This window comes from Gallus gallus, chromosome 28, assembly GCF_016699485.2.
Source record: "Gallus gallus isolate bGalGal1 chromosome 28, bGalGal1.mat.broiler.GRCg7b, whole genome shotgun sequence".
NCBI classification, from domain to species: domain Eukaryota; kingdom Metazoa; phylum Chordata; class Aves; order Galliformes; family Phasianidae; genus Gallus; species Gallus gallus.
In genome coordinates, this window is record NC_052559.1 from 4,648,117 (window position 1) to 4,668,422 (window position 20,306).

Sequence of the window (20,306 nt, forward strand, 5' to 3'; positions counted from 1 at the left end):
AAGGAATCTCATTGCGCTTGATGCTTAAAAACCTAAACATACGATCCTAACTCTTCAGAAAAGCACTACAGTGAATCCTGAAGCTGTGATTAATGTATCTATGTCTTAAAAGTTCTCTATATCGTTTTTCCTAAGTTGAATATATCTATTCCTGTCAGGATTCCGAGTTAAAGACACCAGAGACTTCCTAAAGCTTGACAGATACAGCACTGCAGGTACACCGCCACTGTGCTGAACCAGCATGGAGTTACCTCACACTGTGACTCCAGGGCAAGCACATCCGTCATCTGTATTGAAGCTGACAGGTCTGAAATCAGAGATCTTCTAATTACGCATCACAAGGTCCTATTAGCAAACAGCTCGGTAGTCAAATCGATACCCGTCCACCTCTAGGAGCAGGGAGGATCCTGATGACATCTGTGAAAGGTGAACTGCATCCACCAGCAGCCTGAGATCATCCCCAGCTGCTCATTTCCAGAGGTCAAAAACCGAGGAATCCCCAACTCGTTTGGGCACAAAGCACCTCTCACAAAGCAAACTCACAAACAGAGCCAGCTAATAAATTCTGCACAAATACTTACAGAGTAATAGAGAACAGGTTTAATAACAGCACCCAGAAATCATCCCACGGCAGCACCACGGGCACCTCTGCTGTCACAGTCAGGACGGCATTGCTGCATTTGGCCCCAGAACGTGCGCCAAGGGACGCCCGCAGCTCTGCTTCCACAGCCAAACCCAGCAGGAGGACCCAGCGCTGCCACAAGGCACGCATCGATAGCGCGATAAAGCACAGCAGCACAGCAGCAGCCGTGACGTTGTCAAACACAGCCCAAAGGTAACGAGAAAGCACTCAGAGAGCGCGAAGGCGGAGCCGTTTATACGAAACGCTACGGGCTGCTTAGAGAGACCCCGGCGCCGGGAGACCGACCCTAAGGAGACGGCGGCACCGAGAGGCTCCGCGGGCACAGCGGATGCGCGCAGCACGGAGCGCCGCTCCCAGCGCTGAGGGAAGCGGAGGGATCCCCACCCCACAGAGCCGCGCCGCACCAGCCCCACACACCGGCAGGCAGCCCCATTCCCGCCTTCAGCGCGAGATGAAGTCGCTCTGAGGCACCGCCGCTACAAAGCTCAGCCACTCACGGAGAAAAGGAAAGGAAAAGAACGACAAGCACCGCGCTCCGCCGCCGTTTACCTCCGGCGCTGGTGAAGCGCTGCGCCCGGCGCCGCCGCCCACCGCAGGCCCCGCGGAGCGGCCGCTCGCCACTTCCGGGTGGAGGGAGGCAGGGCGGCGCCCATTCAGCGCCTCGCGCGCACTGCGCATGCTCCCTACCCCGCCCCTCCTCACTCCACCGCCCCCTGGCGGCAGTGCTGTGTGGGGCGCTGTAGGGCGCGTTGGTGGGCGGCTCTCCCGCCCTCGCCCGCGGCTCCCGGGAGCGGGTGTTCGTGGATGGCCAGGTGCTTTCTAAGGCAGGGCCCTGCGGGGAGAAATGGGAGTGGGTGGATTCCTGAAAACCCCAGAACCCGGCTGGGAGCGTCGCCTCACGGCGCTGCTGGCGCTCACCGCCTTCCCCAAGTGGCTTTCTGCAGCGCTGGGGTGGCACAGGAGATCCTTCTCGCGGGCTTGGGCTTCTGCAGCGGGAGCTTCGGCTGAGGGAAAGGGCAGCGTTTGGAATCACTTACGGCCTCTGTAGGGTCCTCCCTGCGTGTGGCAGGCTAATGCTAAGAGCAGCGTAGCGCTCTGTAAGCGCAGCTCAGGTGTGGAGCATCCTCCTGAAACCCCGAGGGCGCAGAGCTGAGACCGTCCGTGGGGATTCGCTTTAATCCTCCGCGCCGCCAGGGGGCGCTCAGCACCTCCGTCCCCTCAGCGTGGGGCGGTGCTGCGCCTGCGCGCGGTTCGAACGTGTTGGCGGCCGTGGCGGTGAGGGACGGCGCGTTCCTCAGCGCCGCTTTTCTCCCTCGCAGTTCGCTGCCGTTGCCACTCCCTGCTCTCTTTTTGAAGGATGTCCGCGTTGGCGGACGGAGAAACGTCCCAGAATAAGCGGAAAGGTAGCGGCGGGGTGAGGTGAGGGGACCCCGCCCTCCCGGCTGAGGCGCGGGCCCGGCTGAACGCTCTCTGCTCTTTCAGGGAGAAGAGTGGTGAAGTCCCGCTACCTGCAGTACGATAAGAAAGGTTCCAGTAAGGTACTCGGGCGCTCTGGGACTTTGTGGCAGCGGGACTTAAGCAGAAGCGCCGTCGTTATGTGTGAGGTGTTCGGTGGTGTTAAATTGATGGGTGGGAGCTCGGGGCTGCGCCCAGCTGCTCGCGGAGCACACGGGCACCCCGGGACAGCAGCAGCTTCTTGTCAGCATTGGAGCAGGTGGTGAGATAGCGCTGACTGTGGTTACTGCCGGCATTCACTCCTGTCTGCTTTTTGGTTGTCAGAACTCTTCAACAAAATCCTTTTTGTCATCGACTTCCAGCTCATCTTCTGCAGCTAGAACAAGTTCACTGCTCTCTCAGAAGTCTGAAACTGCTGGTAGGTCTTATCAGAAGGACTTTGAATTCTGTCATTTTCTCAATCTTTTACCAGCATCTGCAGCTCTTAACTTCAAAAACATCTGAAAAGGTGATGTTTTCTATTACTTGTATCGCTGCTAATTGGTATCTGTATGCAAAGGGAATTAACGTGTAGGAGCATGCTGTGGGATTATGAGATGCAAACTGTTGTCTGGATGTTATCATAAAATACTAAATCTGGAAACGCTTAGGATAAAATTCTGAACTACTTTATCTCTAGGTAAGTTAGGGAGTACACAGCTGGTGTATTAAAGTGAATGTGTAAAAGTTTGCCCCATATTATTAAAAGCTGTAGCAATTGGACAGATAAATATGATGAGAAAAGCTTTACCACAAAGGTGTGATGAGGGCAGGACCAGCAGGATAGAGAGATGCTATAAAGGAAGGGAAGAAGACTGCTCACCCATATCAGAAGATTCTAGGATTGCAGGGAAAGCTTCACCAAGGAGGGATCTCCAGAAAGATGGAGTGGCAGTCAGCCCTTCAATGAGGTCTAAGAGAGATGCAGACAGGCTGCACCCCTTCTTGTCTCACAGCTGAATTGCCTTCACCTGTGCTCCCAGGGCTGACCCAGTCCTTTCCCCAGGTGCTCAATCAGAGGTTCAGGATGGGACTCAACAGTTCATACGCAGATGTGAGCTTGTATAGAATCTGTTTCAATTCTTTTAGTTTACCAATGGCTTCTTTCTACAGGTCTTGCCTCTGGCTTGTTAAATCAGAGTAGTTTTGAGAAAGGTGACTTACAATCCACTTTACTAGATGGAGATAAAATTACTCGACCAGACCTTGATCTTTCAGCTATTAATGGTAAACTTCTACCCGTGTTTAATTTCTTATTTTATTTTTTAAATGTATATCTAATAACTTGATTATAGGTTTCTACTATATTTGCTAAAGGATGTTGTTAAATAAGATAAAAGTTTATTTTTCTAGTCTACTTAAGGACTTTAAAAACTTCAAAGTATTCAGAGTTGGAGTTAACCTCTTTTTGGTATCTTTTGGGTGTGCTCTTTTTTAATCTTTTGAAGTTTAGGATCAAATGTTAAAGAACAAAGTAACATCAGGCCTTTGTAACAGATCAGTGTTAAATAACCAGCCCTTCTGAAAATTGTACCAAATCTATCTGTAACTGTTACCTAACATTAGATACTTGTGTTATCCACATTATCTCATGAGCACAATAAGAAGCTGAAAATGTAGCACAAGCGTTCTGTACTGGTAGACATACCATCTTTAAATTCTTAGTGCCTTTGGAGAATCTGATGCCTGTTGTCGTACCCCCACGTATTGGTGGAAAAGAGTAATAACTTTTCTCTCATGACACAGATAAAGCTGTCCGCCAGAAAGCTACAAGTCCAAAGGCTTCTTGCAAAACAGATAAAGGGACATGTGTAAATAAACAGAAATCGGTGAGTCTCACTGCTTCCATTTGTTAAGCATCTTTATTTTAGAATACACGAAATGATAATTTCCTATTTCTCTAATGTTGGTAACAACCATTAAGGTTTCTGAGACGCTCTAAAGCCTTGGGGCAGTAGCCAAATGAGAGCTCCATTGTACTGCTTGCAACGTTTGTTTTGTTCATTGGGTGTAAGTCTCAACATTTTACCTTAGCTCGCTGTAGTAAAAAAATCGGCTCCATTTGTAGAATCTCTTCAGGCTAATTCTTTTTATGCACCATTTTAATTATATCACTTTAAGTATTTTCCAACCATTTTTTGTCAGAAAATTAACTCAGCCTAATCTCCTTCAGCAGTCTACAAGTTCTATTCTAGTGTTTTGAGTATCTGCTGAGAACAGTATAAAGATTGGGTGAACAAAGAATATACATTTAGTTAATATTCATCTAGGTGACTGTTGCTGATGATAATGCTGATTCTGACCACAAACTGGACTTTCAATAATTAATTTACATCCTGAAAATGTAACTGCTTAAATGCCACAACTGATCTAGAATATTCTTTCTTTTTCTTCTTTTTTCCCCAAGAAAAACAATCCTGTTGTTGTGGGGGCAGAGCTGGGATCTCAGGAGCTGATCTTAACTTACCTAGGAGTAAAGGTGAGAGTCAGTCAAGTGTGTGGCATTCCAGGTTAAAAAGAAGTTTGATATCAAGTTGTATGCATTCTAATCCATGAAAGTCAGATTGTTATGATTTTATGTGTTGTAAATGACGTGCTCCAAAACTGCATGATGGGTATGCCTTGAAAACTCTCTTAGAGTGAATTCTGTGCCAGTTTATTAAGCTGGTGCTGGTTCTTCTTGAAGCAGGGATGTACTGAAGTTCCAGGGAAACAGGAGTAAGTTACTTTAGTTATGGATGTCTTTTGGATGTAACAGCAGAGAAAGGATGTTGCTCAGCTTGAGGAAAAAGCAGAAGAAAACTTGTTAATGTTGTGTGAAGAAAAGGAGAGACAACAGGAGAAGCTCTATGAGTTGAAGCGTGAAATTCTGCTCAAAGAGAGAGAGGAAAAACTTGATGAGGAGCTTGTAAAACAGGTAGGCTTTATTACAGTTCATTCTTCTGTGTTTAAACAACACATCTGTTACATTGCTAATAATATATTAATAGCTACTAGAATGAACGTAATAATCTAGTAGTTGTTTCTCAAAAGATGATGTCTATGCTTTTGTGGCCTCCTGAGGCACAGTTTTATGCATCTGTAAACATCTACTTCCTGCTGTAGCATGTTGTGCTTTCCAGTAATCTAAACAAATGCCTTTGTCACTTTTTTTTTTTTTACTATCTCTTATGGAGGCAGGAAGGAGAAGTTATTGCTGTTAGGCAAGGGGCAGCAGTAATGCACGAGTTGCTAGTGCAGTTTACATCTCCTGTGCATTGACTGTAAACAACTTAAAACCACATTGTAAGTGTGTAACTGCAGGATGTTATGACTGGAGCAGACATGCTAACCCTTAAATGAGTAGTGAACATCTCTTGTCACTTATACTTTATGTTAGACAGCAGTAGTTCTGATCTAGTTGTAAGAAGACAAATTTTTAATGATTTTCTTGATAGCAAATCATCTTTAGAAGCTGAAGCCTCCACACTTTCTCAGCATTTTCGTAGTTTTGTTGCATCAGATTAAAAGGGTAGGATGTTTTGAACAACTGATTTGCAGAACTGAACATATGCTTGCTTTTAACAAATAGGCTTTGTGGAAATTAAATAAGGCTTTTGGAGAATAAAGAACTACAGTGAAAAAGATGAAATGTAGAGCAATTTACCTGCTAGTATTTATTTCCGCGGCATCAAGGCAACCCTTATTGGCCAAGGCAAAACAGGAATATCACACCACAAACTCCTTGAATTCTTCTGTCAATGAACAATTCAGAGTGGCAGTTGTTGATTTTTGTGTGTGTGTGTGTGTGTATATATATACATATATATATACTGTAAATTGTTTTTCTGTATCAGTCCAGTCTTAAATCCCATTTATGTAGCGAAAAGCCATTCTTGCTGTATGTACAAAATGGCTGCTTTGTGAAGAAGTGTTGATACATCATACCCTTTTCAGATGGAACTACTTTCTCCTCTTGTTCCTCTTCTTGGACGGTTTAAAGAGCAGTATAAAAGCTTTGCAGTTGCTCTGGATGCCACTAGACATAAATTACCCATTAAGAACATTCACATCGATGGAGATATGCCAACATACCTAGGTATGAAAATTACATTTAAAATATACTTTCAGAAATAAATGTTTTTACGTGCCAGACTTGTCTTGTTTTTGCTAGACCTGCTTGTGGTCACTGGAGCAGTTCTGTGTGCTGTTCATAGAGTTTGGACACTGGGCTGCAACATTAGTCATGTATTTTGATATGAATAACTACCGTCTCCATTTCACCATTAAACTGTGGTCAAACAGGTTTTTTTAATCATATGATAGGGTGAAAATGAACTTTCTAGATTAGGACAGTCTTAAAAAATAAAGAAGAGATTTTTAAACTGTATTCATTTCATTCTTCCTTCCTTGCTCTTCCTAATGTGTAAGCAAGTTGAAGAGTTGTAGAAATACTGTGATGTCTTTTAGTTTCTGTTTGAAGGGCATGGCCCCATGGACAGACTTGCTTGTGCTTCCTGTAGAAACTTGCTTACATTTCAAAACAAATGGAAATAGTTTATTGAAAAACATAAAATTCCTGTAAGAAATTCTGAAAAATATAAGATGTGTATTTTTGCTTTGTGAATGCTAAAGGACAGGACAGGATAAATTTCAAGTTGATGATACTTTCCAATATGCAGTTAATTATGGAACTTTGGAAGTTTAAAGCTTGACTTTTTTCTCTTGCATCTGTGGTAAAATTCTGTGAGGTGCTCTGAATGAGCTTGGTTAGCAAGTTAAAATAGCAGAAATAGAGTTGTTACTGTTAGTCTCTGTAACTAAAAGTAATTGGGCTTTTCTGATTTTTTCTAATGGCTTAACGAGCAACAGTTTATGTAGTTCACTCAGTCCTCCTTACTGTAGCTATTACATAATCTTGTATTATTAATGCCACTGTATGCATCTGTAAAAATGTTTTTAATATCTCTTATACTGTAGACAAACTGCAAGAGCAGTTGACTGTCACACAGGAACTTCTGGCAGAAGTTATGCCAGACTCCTCAGAAGAAAGTGCAAAAGCATTCAGTGAACTGCAAGATACTGAAGACGTGTTCAAAAAACTGGAGAAAGAACTTCAAAGGTATTTACAACAATGTGAAAACTCCCTGTATATTCAGAGAAAAACATATAGATCTCACTCTTTGAATCCAGAATGGGTATTGGAGGATTAATTGAGGGAACAGTCCTGCAAAGTTGCAGGCATCTTTATTTCTGTCCCTACTCTGCCTATGAAGGAAAGAGTTGTTTTGTTTTGTCTGTGTAATCTTAATGGACTACTTCAGTGTGCTGCTTTCTGACGCTGGCTATATGGTACGGAAACTATGAATCTCCATGTGCATACCCCTTGTGGTTTAATCAACATTATCCTCCACAGTAACTGATTTTGCCTGCTTAATTTGTTCCAGGAGCTTCACACAAGTGCAGAACCTGTCATATGAAGCTAGTAAAGAAGTTTCACTGCATAATCAAAGAATATGTGAAGACAATCATGGAGTAGAAGTTGTGAAACACTGGTACTTCAACTGAGTGTCTGTGATTTCTGTGTGTTTTATTCTTGCTTGTTACTGATGGCTGGGTACTAAATCAATGTCAGTAAACTTTTTTTTGTTTATTGTCTTTGATTTGTTCTGTATCTTTGCTTTACTTATGAACATACAACACATCCAGCTTTTCAGTTATACCAGAATGTGAAACCAGCAGCATGTATGACTGATACAAAAATGGAATTTTCTTCTGCTTACCCATAAGGAGGCATTTTTTTAAACAGTCATTTTTATCATCACAAAATTGCCTTGACAATATTGAAAATTAAATCAAATGTTATTCTTAGCAAACATGAATGATGTATCCTTAAACTCGTTTTACTTTCTTGCACCTGGCTTCAAGTGCACTGGTTTGCAACTCTTCCCAAAGTAGTGTTCCTTACAGGGCCAGGTGTCAAGAGAAAGATGTGGAACTGTGTTTGTTGTACTATATGGTTATTTTATCTAGTTAGGAGGACCAGGAGGATGCACAGTGTGTTCATTAATCAGTTGGTGAACAGCTTCTGGAAGAACTCTTTATTGCCTCTTATATCTGGATTTTTCAAGAGGAAAAGCAATGTGAGTAGCACAGAATGAGGCTGATGAGCAGAAGGAGACAGGTAGCTTGTAACAAGTAGAGCTTTGGTAAATTGTTGCCTAATTGTCTTGTAAATAAATTACTAAAACATAAACGCTTTTGTATTGATGCTTTCTCCTGAAGTACTTTAGATCTTTATTTTACAATAAGGACTTTTTTCCCTGCTGTATCAGGAGCCATCGTGTTTGAAAATCTTCACTGATCTCCTAAAGAAGCTCTTGTTTTTATCTGGCTTACATAGGGCTAATATTACCCAGTGTGTACAGGGGTGGATTTCTAGGCACTAAGTCCCAGGGACAAGTCACGTCCTCTTGGCACCCAAAGTGCAGGTGCCAGAAGATTGTGAACATAGAAGGAAACTTCTAACCTAAATACTGAGTCTCTGCACCAACACAAGGCAGAATGTCTGCCCAAGGATTTATTGATGGTAGACTTCATTGCTAAAAAAAAAAAGTAGTTCTGGGACATACTTTTAAATTAAACCTTTCATCTTCAGTTAAGTGACTTCCTACCACTTTTAAGTGTTAGATTTCAGGGACAGTGGTTTCCGTCTGAAGAATATCATGTGCATGCTCTGATAGTAGTGTCAGGTGCACCTCCTCACTCAGCTGTTTGTCCTTTGGCTGAAAGAAGCCTTATGCAGAGTTTCAGCTGCTTTCCGGATTTACTCCCTCTCATCACTTCCTAAGCTATGGAAATGTAATATATATCTGCATTGGTGTTCAGTGAGATGGAATGCTGCTGTGTTCACCCTTAAGGAAGGTGGAGGGTGGGGGAGGAAAGGCTCTGGCTGTGATGGCAATTAAAAAGCTCTAAATCGAAGGGAAGTACTTCCTTGCTGCTGCAGGTGGCAGTCACTACCCACACAAGAATCCCAAAGTGAAGAGGAACTCAGAGCTGAGGGCAGACTGCCTGCACAGAGCAGTGAGGAGCACGAGGATGTGCACTATTGCTTCAGAGGAACCACAGGCATTGGTGTAATGGCCTTCTTGCTTAAATGGAACACTTGTGTAAAGCTGTGTACCAGCTGTGGTATTTCTTGGAGAGTTCTGTCCTGGTTGCTCTAGCCTCCAGCTCAGGAGGGCTCTGTTACAGCATTTTTTGTTGTAATTCCTGTGCAGTGATAAGGTCAGCGAGGGTCAGCACAAGGAATCACCCCTTTTTGCCATTGTGCTGCAGTGGAGATGCAGTTCAGGAGGAAATTAAGGCCTGTTTGTCTCCTCAGCCCTACAGCCCTTTGTTGTGCCAGCTGCAAATGGAGCCGATTCTTCACTCATCAACAGCAAATGAGAATCTTGTGACCCCAACAGATGTTTCTGCATTTTAGGCTGATGAGAACTTCCATGGCCTCTGCAGTCTGCCCTGCCTTGGAGTAAATACCACTTTGTTGGATATCCGGAGGCTGAGAGTGAACGTGATGAACAGATCTCTGTCCAGACTGCGATTGCTGGGACGTGAGAGGCACTCTGCAGAGGCAGCTCTAACAGCCGTGAACTGCACCCTGAGCCACGCCGGTTACACCAATTCAGAGCATTTCCAGTGATGGTGTGAGCATCCTGCCCAGTCCACAGAAATAACTTTAGGTCGGTCCTCGCTCTGTATTTGTGTGTGGCCTGCAATGCAGGCACGAGGATGGAGGATTTGCTCTGCAGAATACTTTCAAATCGGCTTCTCTTAAAACATTCTTAAAGCATTTCTGTGTATATCTGCAGTTTCTGTCAGAATAGGTCACCCTCTGTAGCAGAAATGCTGATCACGGCCTGAAGCAGTGATGGAGCACCTGGTGGGAGGGCAGGGCCAGCCCAGGGGAGCTCAGCTGTGTGCAATGCAATGCAATGCAATGCAATGCAATGCAGCTGAGTGACGGGAGGGGGTGTAGCCAGGATCCCCTCCTTCCCAGCCCTCATGTAAGGGTTGGCAGTGGAGGTAAGGGGAGCTGCTGGAGATCTCTGCATGCCTGAGGCCTTCCAGAGGTAAGCAGCCTCTTTCCTTTGTTTCTATAGCTATTGCATTTGGGCTTGTCTTCGTTTTCTGCAGCTAAAGACTTTGCTACCCTGCTATTACTGCTGTGCTTCCCCTCTCACTGTAGCATTACACCCTCGTGGCTGATGAGCTTGTGGTAGTTAAGCAAAGCCAGCAGGGCAATTGCTTTGGCAGTCTTCTATGCTTGGCCTCCAAGGGGCTGGCAGAGGCACAGAAGAAAAAGGGAGAGTGAAAAATGGCTTTTAAAGAGAAGGTGCTGTGGGTTTTTGGTGATTTCCTCCCCCAGTAAATATAACGGTGTTAAACAGAACCTTTCTCTTGATGCTGAGTTTGTAAGGACTGACACAAATGTGTTTTTCCCTTGGGAGGAGGGGACCACTGGCTCAGGTTTCCCTTAAGCCAGAGATCTCCCTCTTGTCTGAGGAGCACTTCTGATAGCTCTCACCTCACACGTGGTGCATCTATCAGGGTAGAACCGATTTGAAGTGCATTCACACCTCCTGCAAAGCGCAGCCTCACCTCCCTGACGGCCCATAGAGCCCCACGAAGCACTGCACGTTCTCAGCCTGGACCGGTGCCTGGGATCCTCAAACGTCCCGAGCAGCAGAGCTCCTTTTCTTGTAAGCCAAACAAAAATGTGAGCTATGCGCCGTGCGGGCGGTGGTGAATATGGCCCATAGATGCCACTGATGAATCGGTTTTATACATAAGAACTGCTTACAGAACTTCCTTTAAACTCCTAACTGTTCCCAGATGTGGGCTGAGGCGGCTGCTGGAATTCCATCACCTGTTGCATCACACTGAACAGGACTCATTTTGGCAGGCACAGAAAATTCCATTTCAGTAACTGAACGCTTTGAAATGACACTAAAGCTTTTTTTTGTTGTTGTTGTTTTTCTTCAGACCAAACTTATTCTATCTTCATTTACAGGATAGCAGTACCTCCATAATTAAAAGACTTTGCAGTCTGCAGAGGAGGTAACGGCCCTATTTCCTACAGTCAGCAAACATTGCACAGAAAACCTTCCATTCTGAAGCAGTCTCAGCAGCACTTTGTGGCACGTTTTTACTGAACAGAACCCGGAGATCTCAGGTGTGAGCCTGCAAAGAGCAACCTGAGCATCTGTGCAGATGGGCGGGTGATTAATGGCGGTGATTGTTCTGCTTGTGGAAGCAGGATGCAATTACACTCAAAACTTACCTGACCTCAGCAGAGCTATTAACGAAATCATTGTTTAGATTGGTGAGCTGCTGTGCATCAATCGTGGACTGCTTTACCACAAAAACAGCAGGGGTGCTTCGCTTTCACTTTGCCTCCTTACTGCCTTTAATTGCAGGATCCCAACGTGCTCTTAGATCCTACCCTTAGCAGAGAGGCTCACATCAGTGCTGCTGCTGTGCAGGTAGGAGAGCTGCGGCGTGCAGGGCTCTGAAGGTGTATTAAATAGGTGATTTCTTTAAAACTTTCAGACCTGCCTGGCTGTGCTGCTATCTCACATCCAGTCCTAACAGCTGCAAAGGGCCCTGCAGAGGTCGCACTCCTTTAGATATGAGACCACTGAGCCGCCCCCTATGGAGTCCTCAGATGAGATGTGCTTTTTCTAAAGACCAACGTGCAGAAGCTGTGCTGACAGCGATGCTGGTGCTAACGAGAGGGTGGGTATCAAACATTCAGGATCATTCTGCAGCTTAGCACCGTTAGCAACTCGATGAGCTTTTCTTCAGGAGCCAGAAGAGCCTTTGGTAAAACTTCAAGTTGATTTTTGGATCCAAATCTGTACTTTTACAGAACAAAATGAAATTGCTGGGCTCTGCATCAGTGATTTTTCTGTTTCTTAGAAGAAATTAAATGAAGTTCAAGTAAATCATGTACAAAAAAATAGCTTTTTTTCCCCCCCAGTTTCCTGGCACTTTAAAGCATGCCTGCAGTGCTGGGGGAAAACCAAATTCCTGCTACCACCATCATTGAGGGCTTCCATTAATTGCTGGGGCAGAGCCGAGCTGTGTTGCAGCACGTCTGTGATCCGGGGCTGCCTCCGCAGTGGTTGGAGGAGCAGCTCCTTGGTCTGCAGGCGGTGTTTCTGCAGTCCCTCAGTCGTGGTGTTCATTTTGTCACTCTGAATGACTGCTGCTGCTTTGGATGTGGATCCATGCACGCTCGTGCATCTTCCTGCTGCAGAGCAGCAATGACCGGTGTGCCTTTTTGTAAAACCTTATTTGTTTGGAGCAGGATTTTTCTTCTGTGGGTGACCTTTCATACACAAACACAGCTTTGCCCTTAGGCTGATGAAGAGACCTATGTAGAGACAGACCCCTCATGATGTACAGGGTAAGATCTTTGACAAACTAAGCAGAATTAGAAGGAAAAGCGAGGAATGGAGGACCGGGGTCTCTGCTTTTCCCTGGTCTGTGAGCTGTGCCGCAGCCTGGCGCTGGGAGAGCTCCCCGTCCTGCCGCGACCCCCCGTACCCACGGGCAGGGATGGAGGTGGACGGGTCGGGGCCTGCGGGCGGACGAGGATGGAGCGGCGGCAATGCTGGCGCTGCACGCGGAGTCGGACAGCGGAGCGCCTCGGAGCCCAAAGGCTCCGTTAATGGTAGCGGAGCACGGGGGTGCCGCGAGCCGAGCCGGGCTGCTGAGACCGCGCGGGGACGGAGGAGGAGGGAGAGGGATCGCGCAGGTGCCGTCCTCGCGGGGCTGCTCGGGCTCGGCGGGAGAGCAGCCGTAGCTCCGGCCGGAATCGGGGCTGCGGGGGAAGGAGGAGCGGCCGCTGGGACCGCACGTGGCGGCGCACCTGGGCCGGGCGAGAGGCGGAGGTCGGGGCGCGGCCCCCTCCCGCGGCGCGCGCTGTCAGAGCGGGCGGGGAACCGCAGACAAAGAGCCGCGGCCGGAGCCGAGCGGGCACCGGGGCCAGGAGGGGGCGGCCCGGGGGCGGGGACGCGGCGGGGGCGGCGGCCACAGAGAGGCACCGGGGAGCCGAGCCCGGCGCGGGGCGGCCGCGGAACCAGCAGGGCTGCGCCCCGGGAACAAAAGGCTCCGGCACCGGAGAGCGCCGCGGCTGCGGAGCCGTTCCCGGAGCAGGATGCACCGCGCGGAGCGCCGCTGCGCCTGGGGGGTTCTGCTGACCCTGTGCGGCCTGAGCGCAGCGCAGCCCCGCGGCAGGCAGTGAGTACCGGCGGGGATCGGGGCGTACCGGAACGCGGCCGCGGTGTCTCCGTGGGCGGAGGGCGGCGGGGAAGGAGGGCGAAGGGCTCCGGGCGGCTGCTGCGGCCGTAACAAAGCCTCGGGGCGCTGCGGCGCTCCCTGCGAGCAGCACGTTTGTACTCGCCGGTGCAACAGCGCATAGGCGAGCAGCAAAGAGAAGAAAGGGGGGGGGGAAGTTATCCTTAGAAGTACCTGTGTGCAGCTCCTCCAGCGCGGGGCTGCGGAGCTTTTATCTGGCAGCAGTTATTTCAGGAATCCGGGCCGTGCCGGCGGTAGCGCTGCCGGAGGTTGAGGAGCGCTCCGCTGCGGGACGTCCTACGGGACGGCGTTTCTCTGCGGGGAAAGTTGTGGGGTTTGGGCTTTTAGGAGTGGAATCCCCGCTTTGTTGCGGCGCGTTTAGGTTCGCTTTGATGAAGGTTTGCTTTGTTCTTTATCCCGGGTGCGTTGTGGCTCGTCAGCATCGTGAATGGCCGCATTAACCGAGTGCCACGGAGAACTCATTTTCACTTGCTTGCTCGAAAGTATTTCTTGTCCTGCCAAGTTTTGGTGTAAGCTGACAGAGCCCTCAGTCAAACGTGCTTAAGGGCTCTGTCCAGTCACTGTCAGCTTAACTGTTTAACTGCCAAGTAAAATATTTAGTATTCGGATGCCATTTGTGTGCTGGCTCGCGTGGCTGTGTCAGCAGGCTGGGGCTGCACGAAGAGCTGCAGCAGTTCAGGACAAAGTGCATCCATGTGCTTCGCATACGGCACCGCGGCGCTGCGCTTACTGACAGCTCGGGTCGAGCCGTTCCGTGGGGGTGCAGATGGGCTCTCTCCCCCTCTCTGGGTCCATCAGCGATGTTTTCCTGAGCGAGAGCAGACTTAGCAGTAATTTTTTATTGTTGTTCTGATGAGTTTTCAAACCTGGCGACCAGAAGGTTTTGCGTCCATAAATCCCCCACACGGCGTGACCTGAATGCCGCAGAGACCTGAACTTCCTTCGGGGTAATGGGATCTCCATGGCAATGAGGCCTGCTGAGAGCGAGACACGGGGCTGGAATTTGATAGAAGATGACTGAGGGGGCTGTAAAACAGCATCGTCTTCACCCCGAGTGATAATTAATCACGGGCTGAGGCAGCCTGACCTGAAGCATTGGGGAAAGGCATGGGCTGAGAAACTGCTCTTAAACTGTCATAGGGGGAGCTGCCTTGTTTAAAAAGTCCTTTTGGGTGGAGAAAACAACCAACAAAACCTGGACAAATGAGCCAACAGAAAGGTGTCATGCCATGAAGAGAACGTGAATGTGTTGCTTATAGCCAAACCCATCAGGGAATTCTGACTCTGTATGACTTTAACTGGATAACTTTGTGTCAGAGCACCGTTCATCACAGAGGGATGGTACAGGTTCCATTCAGAAACACACAGATTGTGCTATAGATGAGGCTGCCAAAAGGGTGGCTTTAACACCGTGTGCCTGTTAAGGTATTCCTCTTTGCCTGGAGTTGGAAAGTTGCAGGATGTAATTACTTGATCGGGGCGTTCAGTCTCTTTATGATTAGTTAACTGTATATTAGTTTATTTAGGTCTATGCAATAAACATTCCTATCTTCTGTATACAACAACATTGGTGTCTAAATATGAAAGGTTGAACCCTTTAACTCACTTAACTCCGTTCGTTTCTATGTGCATCCTGTGCTCCTTTCGTGCCAGTTGTGTAAGGCTGGGACTGCTGGTGGTATGCAGAGACCCGGCCCCAGGTGGGCAGTTCTGGTAACCTGTGTCTGTCCTTCACCTTTTCTTAGCACTGTGAGTGTCCCACAGATGAGATCCCACTCCTGTTACTCTTCATGACCTCCCGCTTCCAATCTTGCATCTTAGGGGCTATTTGATTGCGGCACCTTCTGTGTTCCGGTCCGGTGTTGAGGAAGCTGTGAGTGTGACCATCTTCAATGCTGTCAAGGAGACAACGGTCCAGATTCAGTTGGTTGTGAAAGGAGAAACTGTGTCACGGGGCCACGGAACCGTTCTGGGTGAGCTGTTGTTGTTCTGAGCTTGGAAATCACTTCGAGGTGCTCTGGGGGAGCGTCAGTGTCCCTTAATGAACTGCTTTGGGTGATAATGCAGCTGGAACCAAAGTAGGACTGAACTCATTGTTGGCTGCTCAGTGTTTGCAGTGGTGGTTGTGCTGATGTGGTTTGTATGTATGGGATCCCAGACTGCCTCACCTTTTTCTCTTGGACGTTGGCTGGCAGTTGCTAACTAAATTGAGGGGAATGATGCTTACACGTGTGGTCATCGTATCTAAAGTGAAAACATGGCAGTGTTCAGCAATCAGGAGAGGTTCTGTTTGTGTTGGTTTTGTTGATTCGGGTTTCACAGCACAACACGCAGTACCTTTTGCTGAGGAAATTAACACAGTCTCTCTTTCCTGTTTTAGATAAAGGAACCATCAAACTGAAGGTGAGTGTCAGCTATTAAGATATTTTTAATCAGAACATGAGGGACTTTCCTTCAGCCACAGTTGATCTCTAAGGCACAAACAGAGGTCCCATTCTGGAGGCTCTGCAGGAGGATGATGGGGAACCCAACCAAGTCCACCCCGCCAGAACCCAGCTGTCAGGCCCTTACACCTCTAAAGGAAAGCCACGACTCAATCTGTGGCTCTGTGCTATTTTGCAGAAGTGGCAGCCCCTGTTGCTATGTCAGGGATGTATGTGGCTCCTGCCAGGAGCTGATGGCATCTGAATGAATCTTTTCTATGCAGTGCCATAAGGAAAGAAGTCTGACTGCTGTAGCAGTAGTTGCAGGTATTTGGGGTCAGGCCTGGGATGTTGCTGTGGCACAGCACAGCGTCTCCATTCTACCAGAAAGAGTTTGATACTTATTTATTCTCTCCTTTACTGGACTTAGATACAAATACTTCACTTGAATGATGAGGAAAAGGCAGAAGAGAATTTCCTGCCGTGTTCTTAGCATGACTTGGCCTCCTTTGAAGTTTTTACGTTGTAAAATATCCAGCATGCTCTTCTCTTTCCTGCTAGCACACAGTCGCAGTGCATTGCAGCAGGCGGCTGCTCTTTGCTCACCCTGGAGTCCAGTACTACAGGGTAGTGCCTGCATCCCCAGTGTCATGGGGAAGCTCCAAAGCTTTTCTGTTCTAACCTTATGGTGCCCTTCTTTTCTAGGTGCCTTCGGGGCTTCGTGGTCAGGGACATCTGAAAGTGTGGGGCAACCGCCACGTGACAGAGGAGGGCTACATTTTTCACAACTACACCACAGTAACTATTGACAGCAAAGGATCGTCGGTTTTCATCCAGACTGATAAGCCTGTCTATAAACCCAAACAAAAAGGTAAGGTGGCCTCGGAGAACTCATCGGATGCTGGGGCTGCTTTCAAGCAGTGCTTCTCGAGATGGGATCTTCTGCTCAGTGCCAGCTGTGATGAACGTTTCCTTTCCTTCTTTCAGTGCTGATCAATCTGTTCACGGTTACCTCGGACCTGAGGCCGTTCAATGACAGGGTAAGGGGAGTTGGTTTGTTTTCCCTGGAATTGTGTTATTTCACACTGACGTTTGTGGCCACCTGGGCTTTGTTCTGACACACCCTGATTCAGAAATAGAGTTGAATTTCTTTGTCTATTTTGGCTTTTCAAGAGATTTGCTGCAGTTTTATTGTCTTAATGTGGTCTTGTTGCTGTTGAGGCGCCGTTAAGTACAACGTAGCTGTACTGAAGCAATTATGGGAAGGATTTGCTTACAGCTTTGTGCTCTGTTCAGGTTTTGCACAGATAGACAAAGCGTTGCCTTTCCCCTCAGGTGCCTGAATGAAACTCTTGTTTCCGAGGCCAACTGAAGAAGAGATGTTTAAAGTTTGTCCCTTTGTGTGCCATGCCTTGCTCAGCAATGGGCCAGGAAGCAGAATGTAGTCTTGTTTCATTACAGCCTTTCATTCTTTTTTTTTTCCCTTTCAGATTGAAGCTTATGTAGTGGTGAGTATCTGCTGATCCTCCAGCATGTGTTCTGTAGAGGTACGAGATTGCCACAGCCCTGAGAGGAACAAGTCTAACTTCCCCAGTCCATGATGGCCATTCCCAACTCTAACCTGCACCATCGTCTGTATTCCTGTGTCTCCAACACATCTTTGTGGTGTTTCTTTTGATTTGTTTCCTTAATCACCAACAAGCATCCTTGTTTTCAACTTCGGTTTCAGAAACTCATGCCCATTTCTCTGCCTGAGAAGAGCTGGCTAGATTCTCTGGGGTTTATAACTGTAACAGTCCCACTCAATTTCTCCCTTCTTTTCAATGCAGACACAATCCTATCCTTCATCTGGCTGGGCTGGTATAGCAGGGTCAATCTCATCTCTGCACCCACACATTATGATAGTGGAAAATAGAAATTCATGGCAAGGAAAGGGTGCTCCTGTCTTCTTCCTTATGAGGTGAATGAGAGGTTCCTTCTGTGTCTAGTCTTTTTTAAGCCATATGTTTTCTTTTGCTGTCAGCAAGTAGAAGAATTCCCTCTCTTCCTTTGTTTGCGTTCTGTCACAGATTTAATGCTGACAAAGACAGCAGGATTAATTTCATCTGGCTTTGTCATCTAAAAATTGTCTTGTTGGTTATACTGCTCCCTCTATAAATTGAAAGAAAGCATCTTCAGAAGCCTGTTCATCCCATCCAGAATAGGTGACTTAAGATAGGTGGAAGATCTGCCCCTTGGCAGTGCCTGCTTTCTGCACTGGCCATAGAAGCAGTGTCCTTAAATGTGCACTGAATTTTAGACAGCAAACACCCCCAGTAAAATAACTTCAGAAATGTTTGGACAAAAGCTAATTACATACAAGCTGTCAGTGAGGTGTGTGTGTGTTTATGTATGTGTTTTATTTTGCTAACTAAGTTGGATGTATTAATGATGCTCACTTTCACTGTGATGTTTCTCATTCCCAAACCTCTGTGCAGGATCCTCGGGGGTCTCGTATGATAGAGTGGAACAATTTAAAGCCATTTTGCTGTGGTAAGTTCAAGATTATTTTAGCTCCATGTGTTGCTATTTACCTTTGCTGGATGCCACTCGCTTCTGTTTGCGCTGAGTTGTCTACAGTAAGCCCATGCAAGGGTTAATGAGTGATAGAGAGTTCACAGTGCATTGTTTCCTTTCTCAGGCATGGTGAATATGAGCTTTCCTTTGTCTGATCAGCCTGTGTTTGGAGAGTGGCTCATCTTTGCTGAAATGCAGGGGCACACATACAACAAATCCTTTGAAGTGCAGAAATACGGTAAGTTGTCCAGATTGCCTTGACTGTAACCCGGGCGTATTTAGAGGAACAAATCACAATGAGAGATTTTTACTGAAGATGGAACACCTGAGGAATAGCAAATATGTCATCAGGAAACGATGGCGGTTGGGCGGGACGACCTTGTAGGTCTTTTCCAACCTTGTGATTCTATGAAATGGAGTGTCGTGTTGCACAATCCATTTATGTAATAGGGATTTAATTTAGCTTTGGAAGACTCTCAGAGATGCTCTCAGTCTGTCAGTGCTTTCCTTCCCTTCCCAGAGCCCTCCTTGTAATTCTGAGCTGTGTTTGCCCCCTCTTGGTCTCAGAGTCCCCTGTATGATGAAAGCTGTGTTGTTCCACCCAGCATACCACCGATGGTTGCTGACCCCATCACACAAGCTCCTGTAGGCACTGATAGCTGCTCATATCGCACCTTCCTTCCTGATATGTTGTGGAGTAGTCAGCAGCAAGTTGCCCTCTTTACATTTCAACCCGAATCCTGGAACACAGATTCCTCAGAAAGAAGTAAAGTTCTGAGATGTGCTGCTCAGGTCTTGTCAAGGTTGTCTTGGTTTGCTGCTCCTGTTGATTGCCTCTCCCCTCAGTGTCCTACCCCTGTAGTGTGAGTGATGCTGCCCTCATCTGACCATAAGCAGTGACCTTGGCAGAGCTGGGTATGCCATTGCTAGAATCTGGACAGTGGGATCTCCTTGAAAAAGACTCTGGTGTCGTTTCCTTCTGTTGTAGTATTACCAAAATTTGAGCTGCTGATTGACCCACCTCGCTACATTCGTGACCTTACAGCGTGTGAAAAAGGAACTGTCCACGCCAGGTAGGAGAGCGCTGCAATTAAGGCTTAATTACTGTAGGTTGTAGTGCACACACAGGATGGTGCAGTCACTGCAGCTCAGGTCTCATCTGCTGAAGACTTTTCAGATGATTTCCAGTGTAAGAGCCTTCATAAAACATGCTAAAAATGATAGGTTGGAAAACCTTCTGTGATTTTTTTTGTTTGTTTGTTTTCCAGATGAGCAAGTCACATGGTGCTAGCCTTGATATGCTCAGGGAAACAGAAAATAGCTGGAAGTTATTCATTATCTTCTTTCCATTTCAGATATACATTTGGAAAACCAGTGACAGGAAAGTTAATTGTCAATATGACTATAAATGGTGTAGGGTATTACAGGCATGAAGTGGGACACCCTGTCCTCAAGACCACCCAGGTGAGGGAGACCATTGAGTCAGCTGCAATAAAATGCCTCATCTGTACTCTTTGAAGTTAATACTGTGGCTCTAATTTGTGTCACTGATGGGAGCCTAGGAAATGAATGGGTGTAGCATAGTAAATACATACATATTACATGTTTTTACAATATATGCTGTAATTTGGGGGAAAGAGAATCTGTTGGTATACAATTGATCTTGTTTTAGAGCACGTGGGGCTGAGGGAGAATGTGAGAGTGAGAGATGGGGACAGAGCTGGTCCAGACTATGGACAAGGGAGGAAAACCAAACCAACAGAGTCTTGCTTTCTCCCCTCTCTCCCCCTGCCCCCATTAGTTCCCCCACACTACACAGCCTT

General features: G+C 46.9%; 3 protein-coding genes and 1 long non-coding RNA gene across 25 annotated transcripts in view; 2 read left to right on the forward strand and 2 right to left on the reverse strand.

Moving 5' to 3' along the window:
* Positions 1-1,835, reverse strand: part of MYO9B (myosin IXB) — a 40,444-nt gene extending 38,609 nt beyond the window's left edge. For 7 of the 12 annotated variants that reach the window (XM_046904588.1, XM_046904586.1, XM_015300063.4 and 4 more), the window contains exon 1: positions 1,193-1,272. The gene's annotated coding sequence lies outside the window, so the exon portion shown is untranslated. Of the gene's footprint in view, positions 1-581; positions 1,273-1,680 lie in introns of those variants that run through there. The other 5 variants (XM_040653559.2, XM_015300059.4, XM_040653553.2 and 2 more) reach the window with 4 other exon arrangements.
* HAUS8 (HAUS augmin like complex subunit 8) lies at positions 812-8,372 on the forward strand. Of its 9 annotated transcripts, none has more exons than XM_046904594.1 (11): positions 1,362-1,467; positions 1,963-2,046; positions 2,126-2,181; positions 2,423-2,516; positions 3,251-3,364; positions 3,884-3,966; positions 4,545-4,616; positions 4,896-5,054; positions 6,074-6,215; positions 7,097-7,238; positions 7,564-8,372. In XM_046904594.1, exons 2-11 carry the CDS (start codon positions 2,001-2,003, stop codon positions 7,682-7,684), a joined length of 1,029 nt encoding a protein of 342 aa, XP_046760550.1. In that variant the 5' UTR covers positions 1,362-1,467; positions 1,963-2,000; the 3' UTR covers positions 7,685-8,372. The 9 variants fall into 9 exon arrangements, with proteins under 9 accessions (XP_046760545.1, XP_046760546.1, XP_046760547.1 ...); XM_040653562.2 differs by having other exon boundaries at positions 4,899-5,054; XM_046904589.1 differs by lacking the exon at positions 1,963-2,046 and having other exon boundaries at positions 812-1,455; positions 2,126-2,247.
* On the reverse strand, positions 7,688-13,800 carry LOC112530456. Its single transcript, XR_003072088.3, has 2 exons — positions 13,658-13,800; positions 7,688-12,557 (listed from the first exon to the last, which is right to left on the reverse strand). It is a non-coding gene; the product is annotated as an uncharacterized LOC112530456 (long non-coding RNA).
* The window catches only part of CPAMD8 (C3 and PZP like, alpha-2-macroglobulin domain containing 8), a 39,105-nt gene continuing 32,024 nt past the window's right edge, over positions 13,226-20,306 (forward strand). For all 3 annotated transcript variants that reach the window (XM_046904715.1, XM_025144412.3, XM_015300168.4), the window contains exons 1-10: positions 13,226-13,426; positions 15,326-15,477; positions 15,885-15,907; positions 16,633-16,798; positions 16,915-16,967; positions 17,418-17,435; positions 18,405-18,459; positions 18,608-18,721; positions 19,472-19,556; positions 19,839-19,947. In XM_046904715.1, the coding sequence (XP_046760671.1) occupies positions 13,344-13,426; positions 15,326-15,477; positions 15,885-15,907; positions 16,633-16,798; positions 16,915-16,967; positions 17,418-17,435; positions 18,405-18,459; positions 18,608-18,721; positions 19,472-19,556; positions 19,839-19,947 (858 nt within the window). In that variant the 5' untranslated portion in view covers positions 13,226-13,343. The remainder of the gene's footprint in view (positions 13,427-15,325; positions 15,478-15,884; positions 15,908-16,632; positions 16,799-16,914; positions 16,968-17,417; positions 17,436-18,404; positions 18,460-18,607; positions 18,722-19,471; positions 19,557-19,838; positions 19,948-20,306) is intronic.

Coding starts and splice junctions, on each gene's coding strand:
- HAUS8 (XM_046904589.1), top strand. CDS start 1,320: ATGCTCCCTACCCCGCCCCTCCTCACTCCACCGCCCCCTGGCGGCAGT. Junction 3,365..3,883: donor TGATCTTTCAGCTATTAATG/GTAAACTTCTAC, acceptor CTCATGACACAG/ATAAAGCTGTCCGCCAGAAA. Junction 5,055..6,073: donor ATGAGGAGCTTGTAAAACAG/GTAGGCTTTATT, acceptor TACCCTTTTCAG/ATGGAACTACTTTCTCCTCT.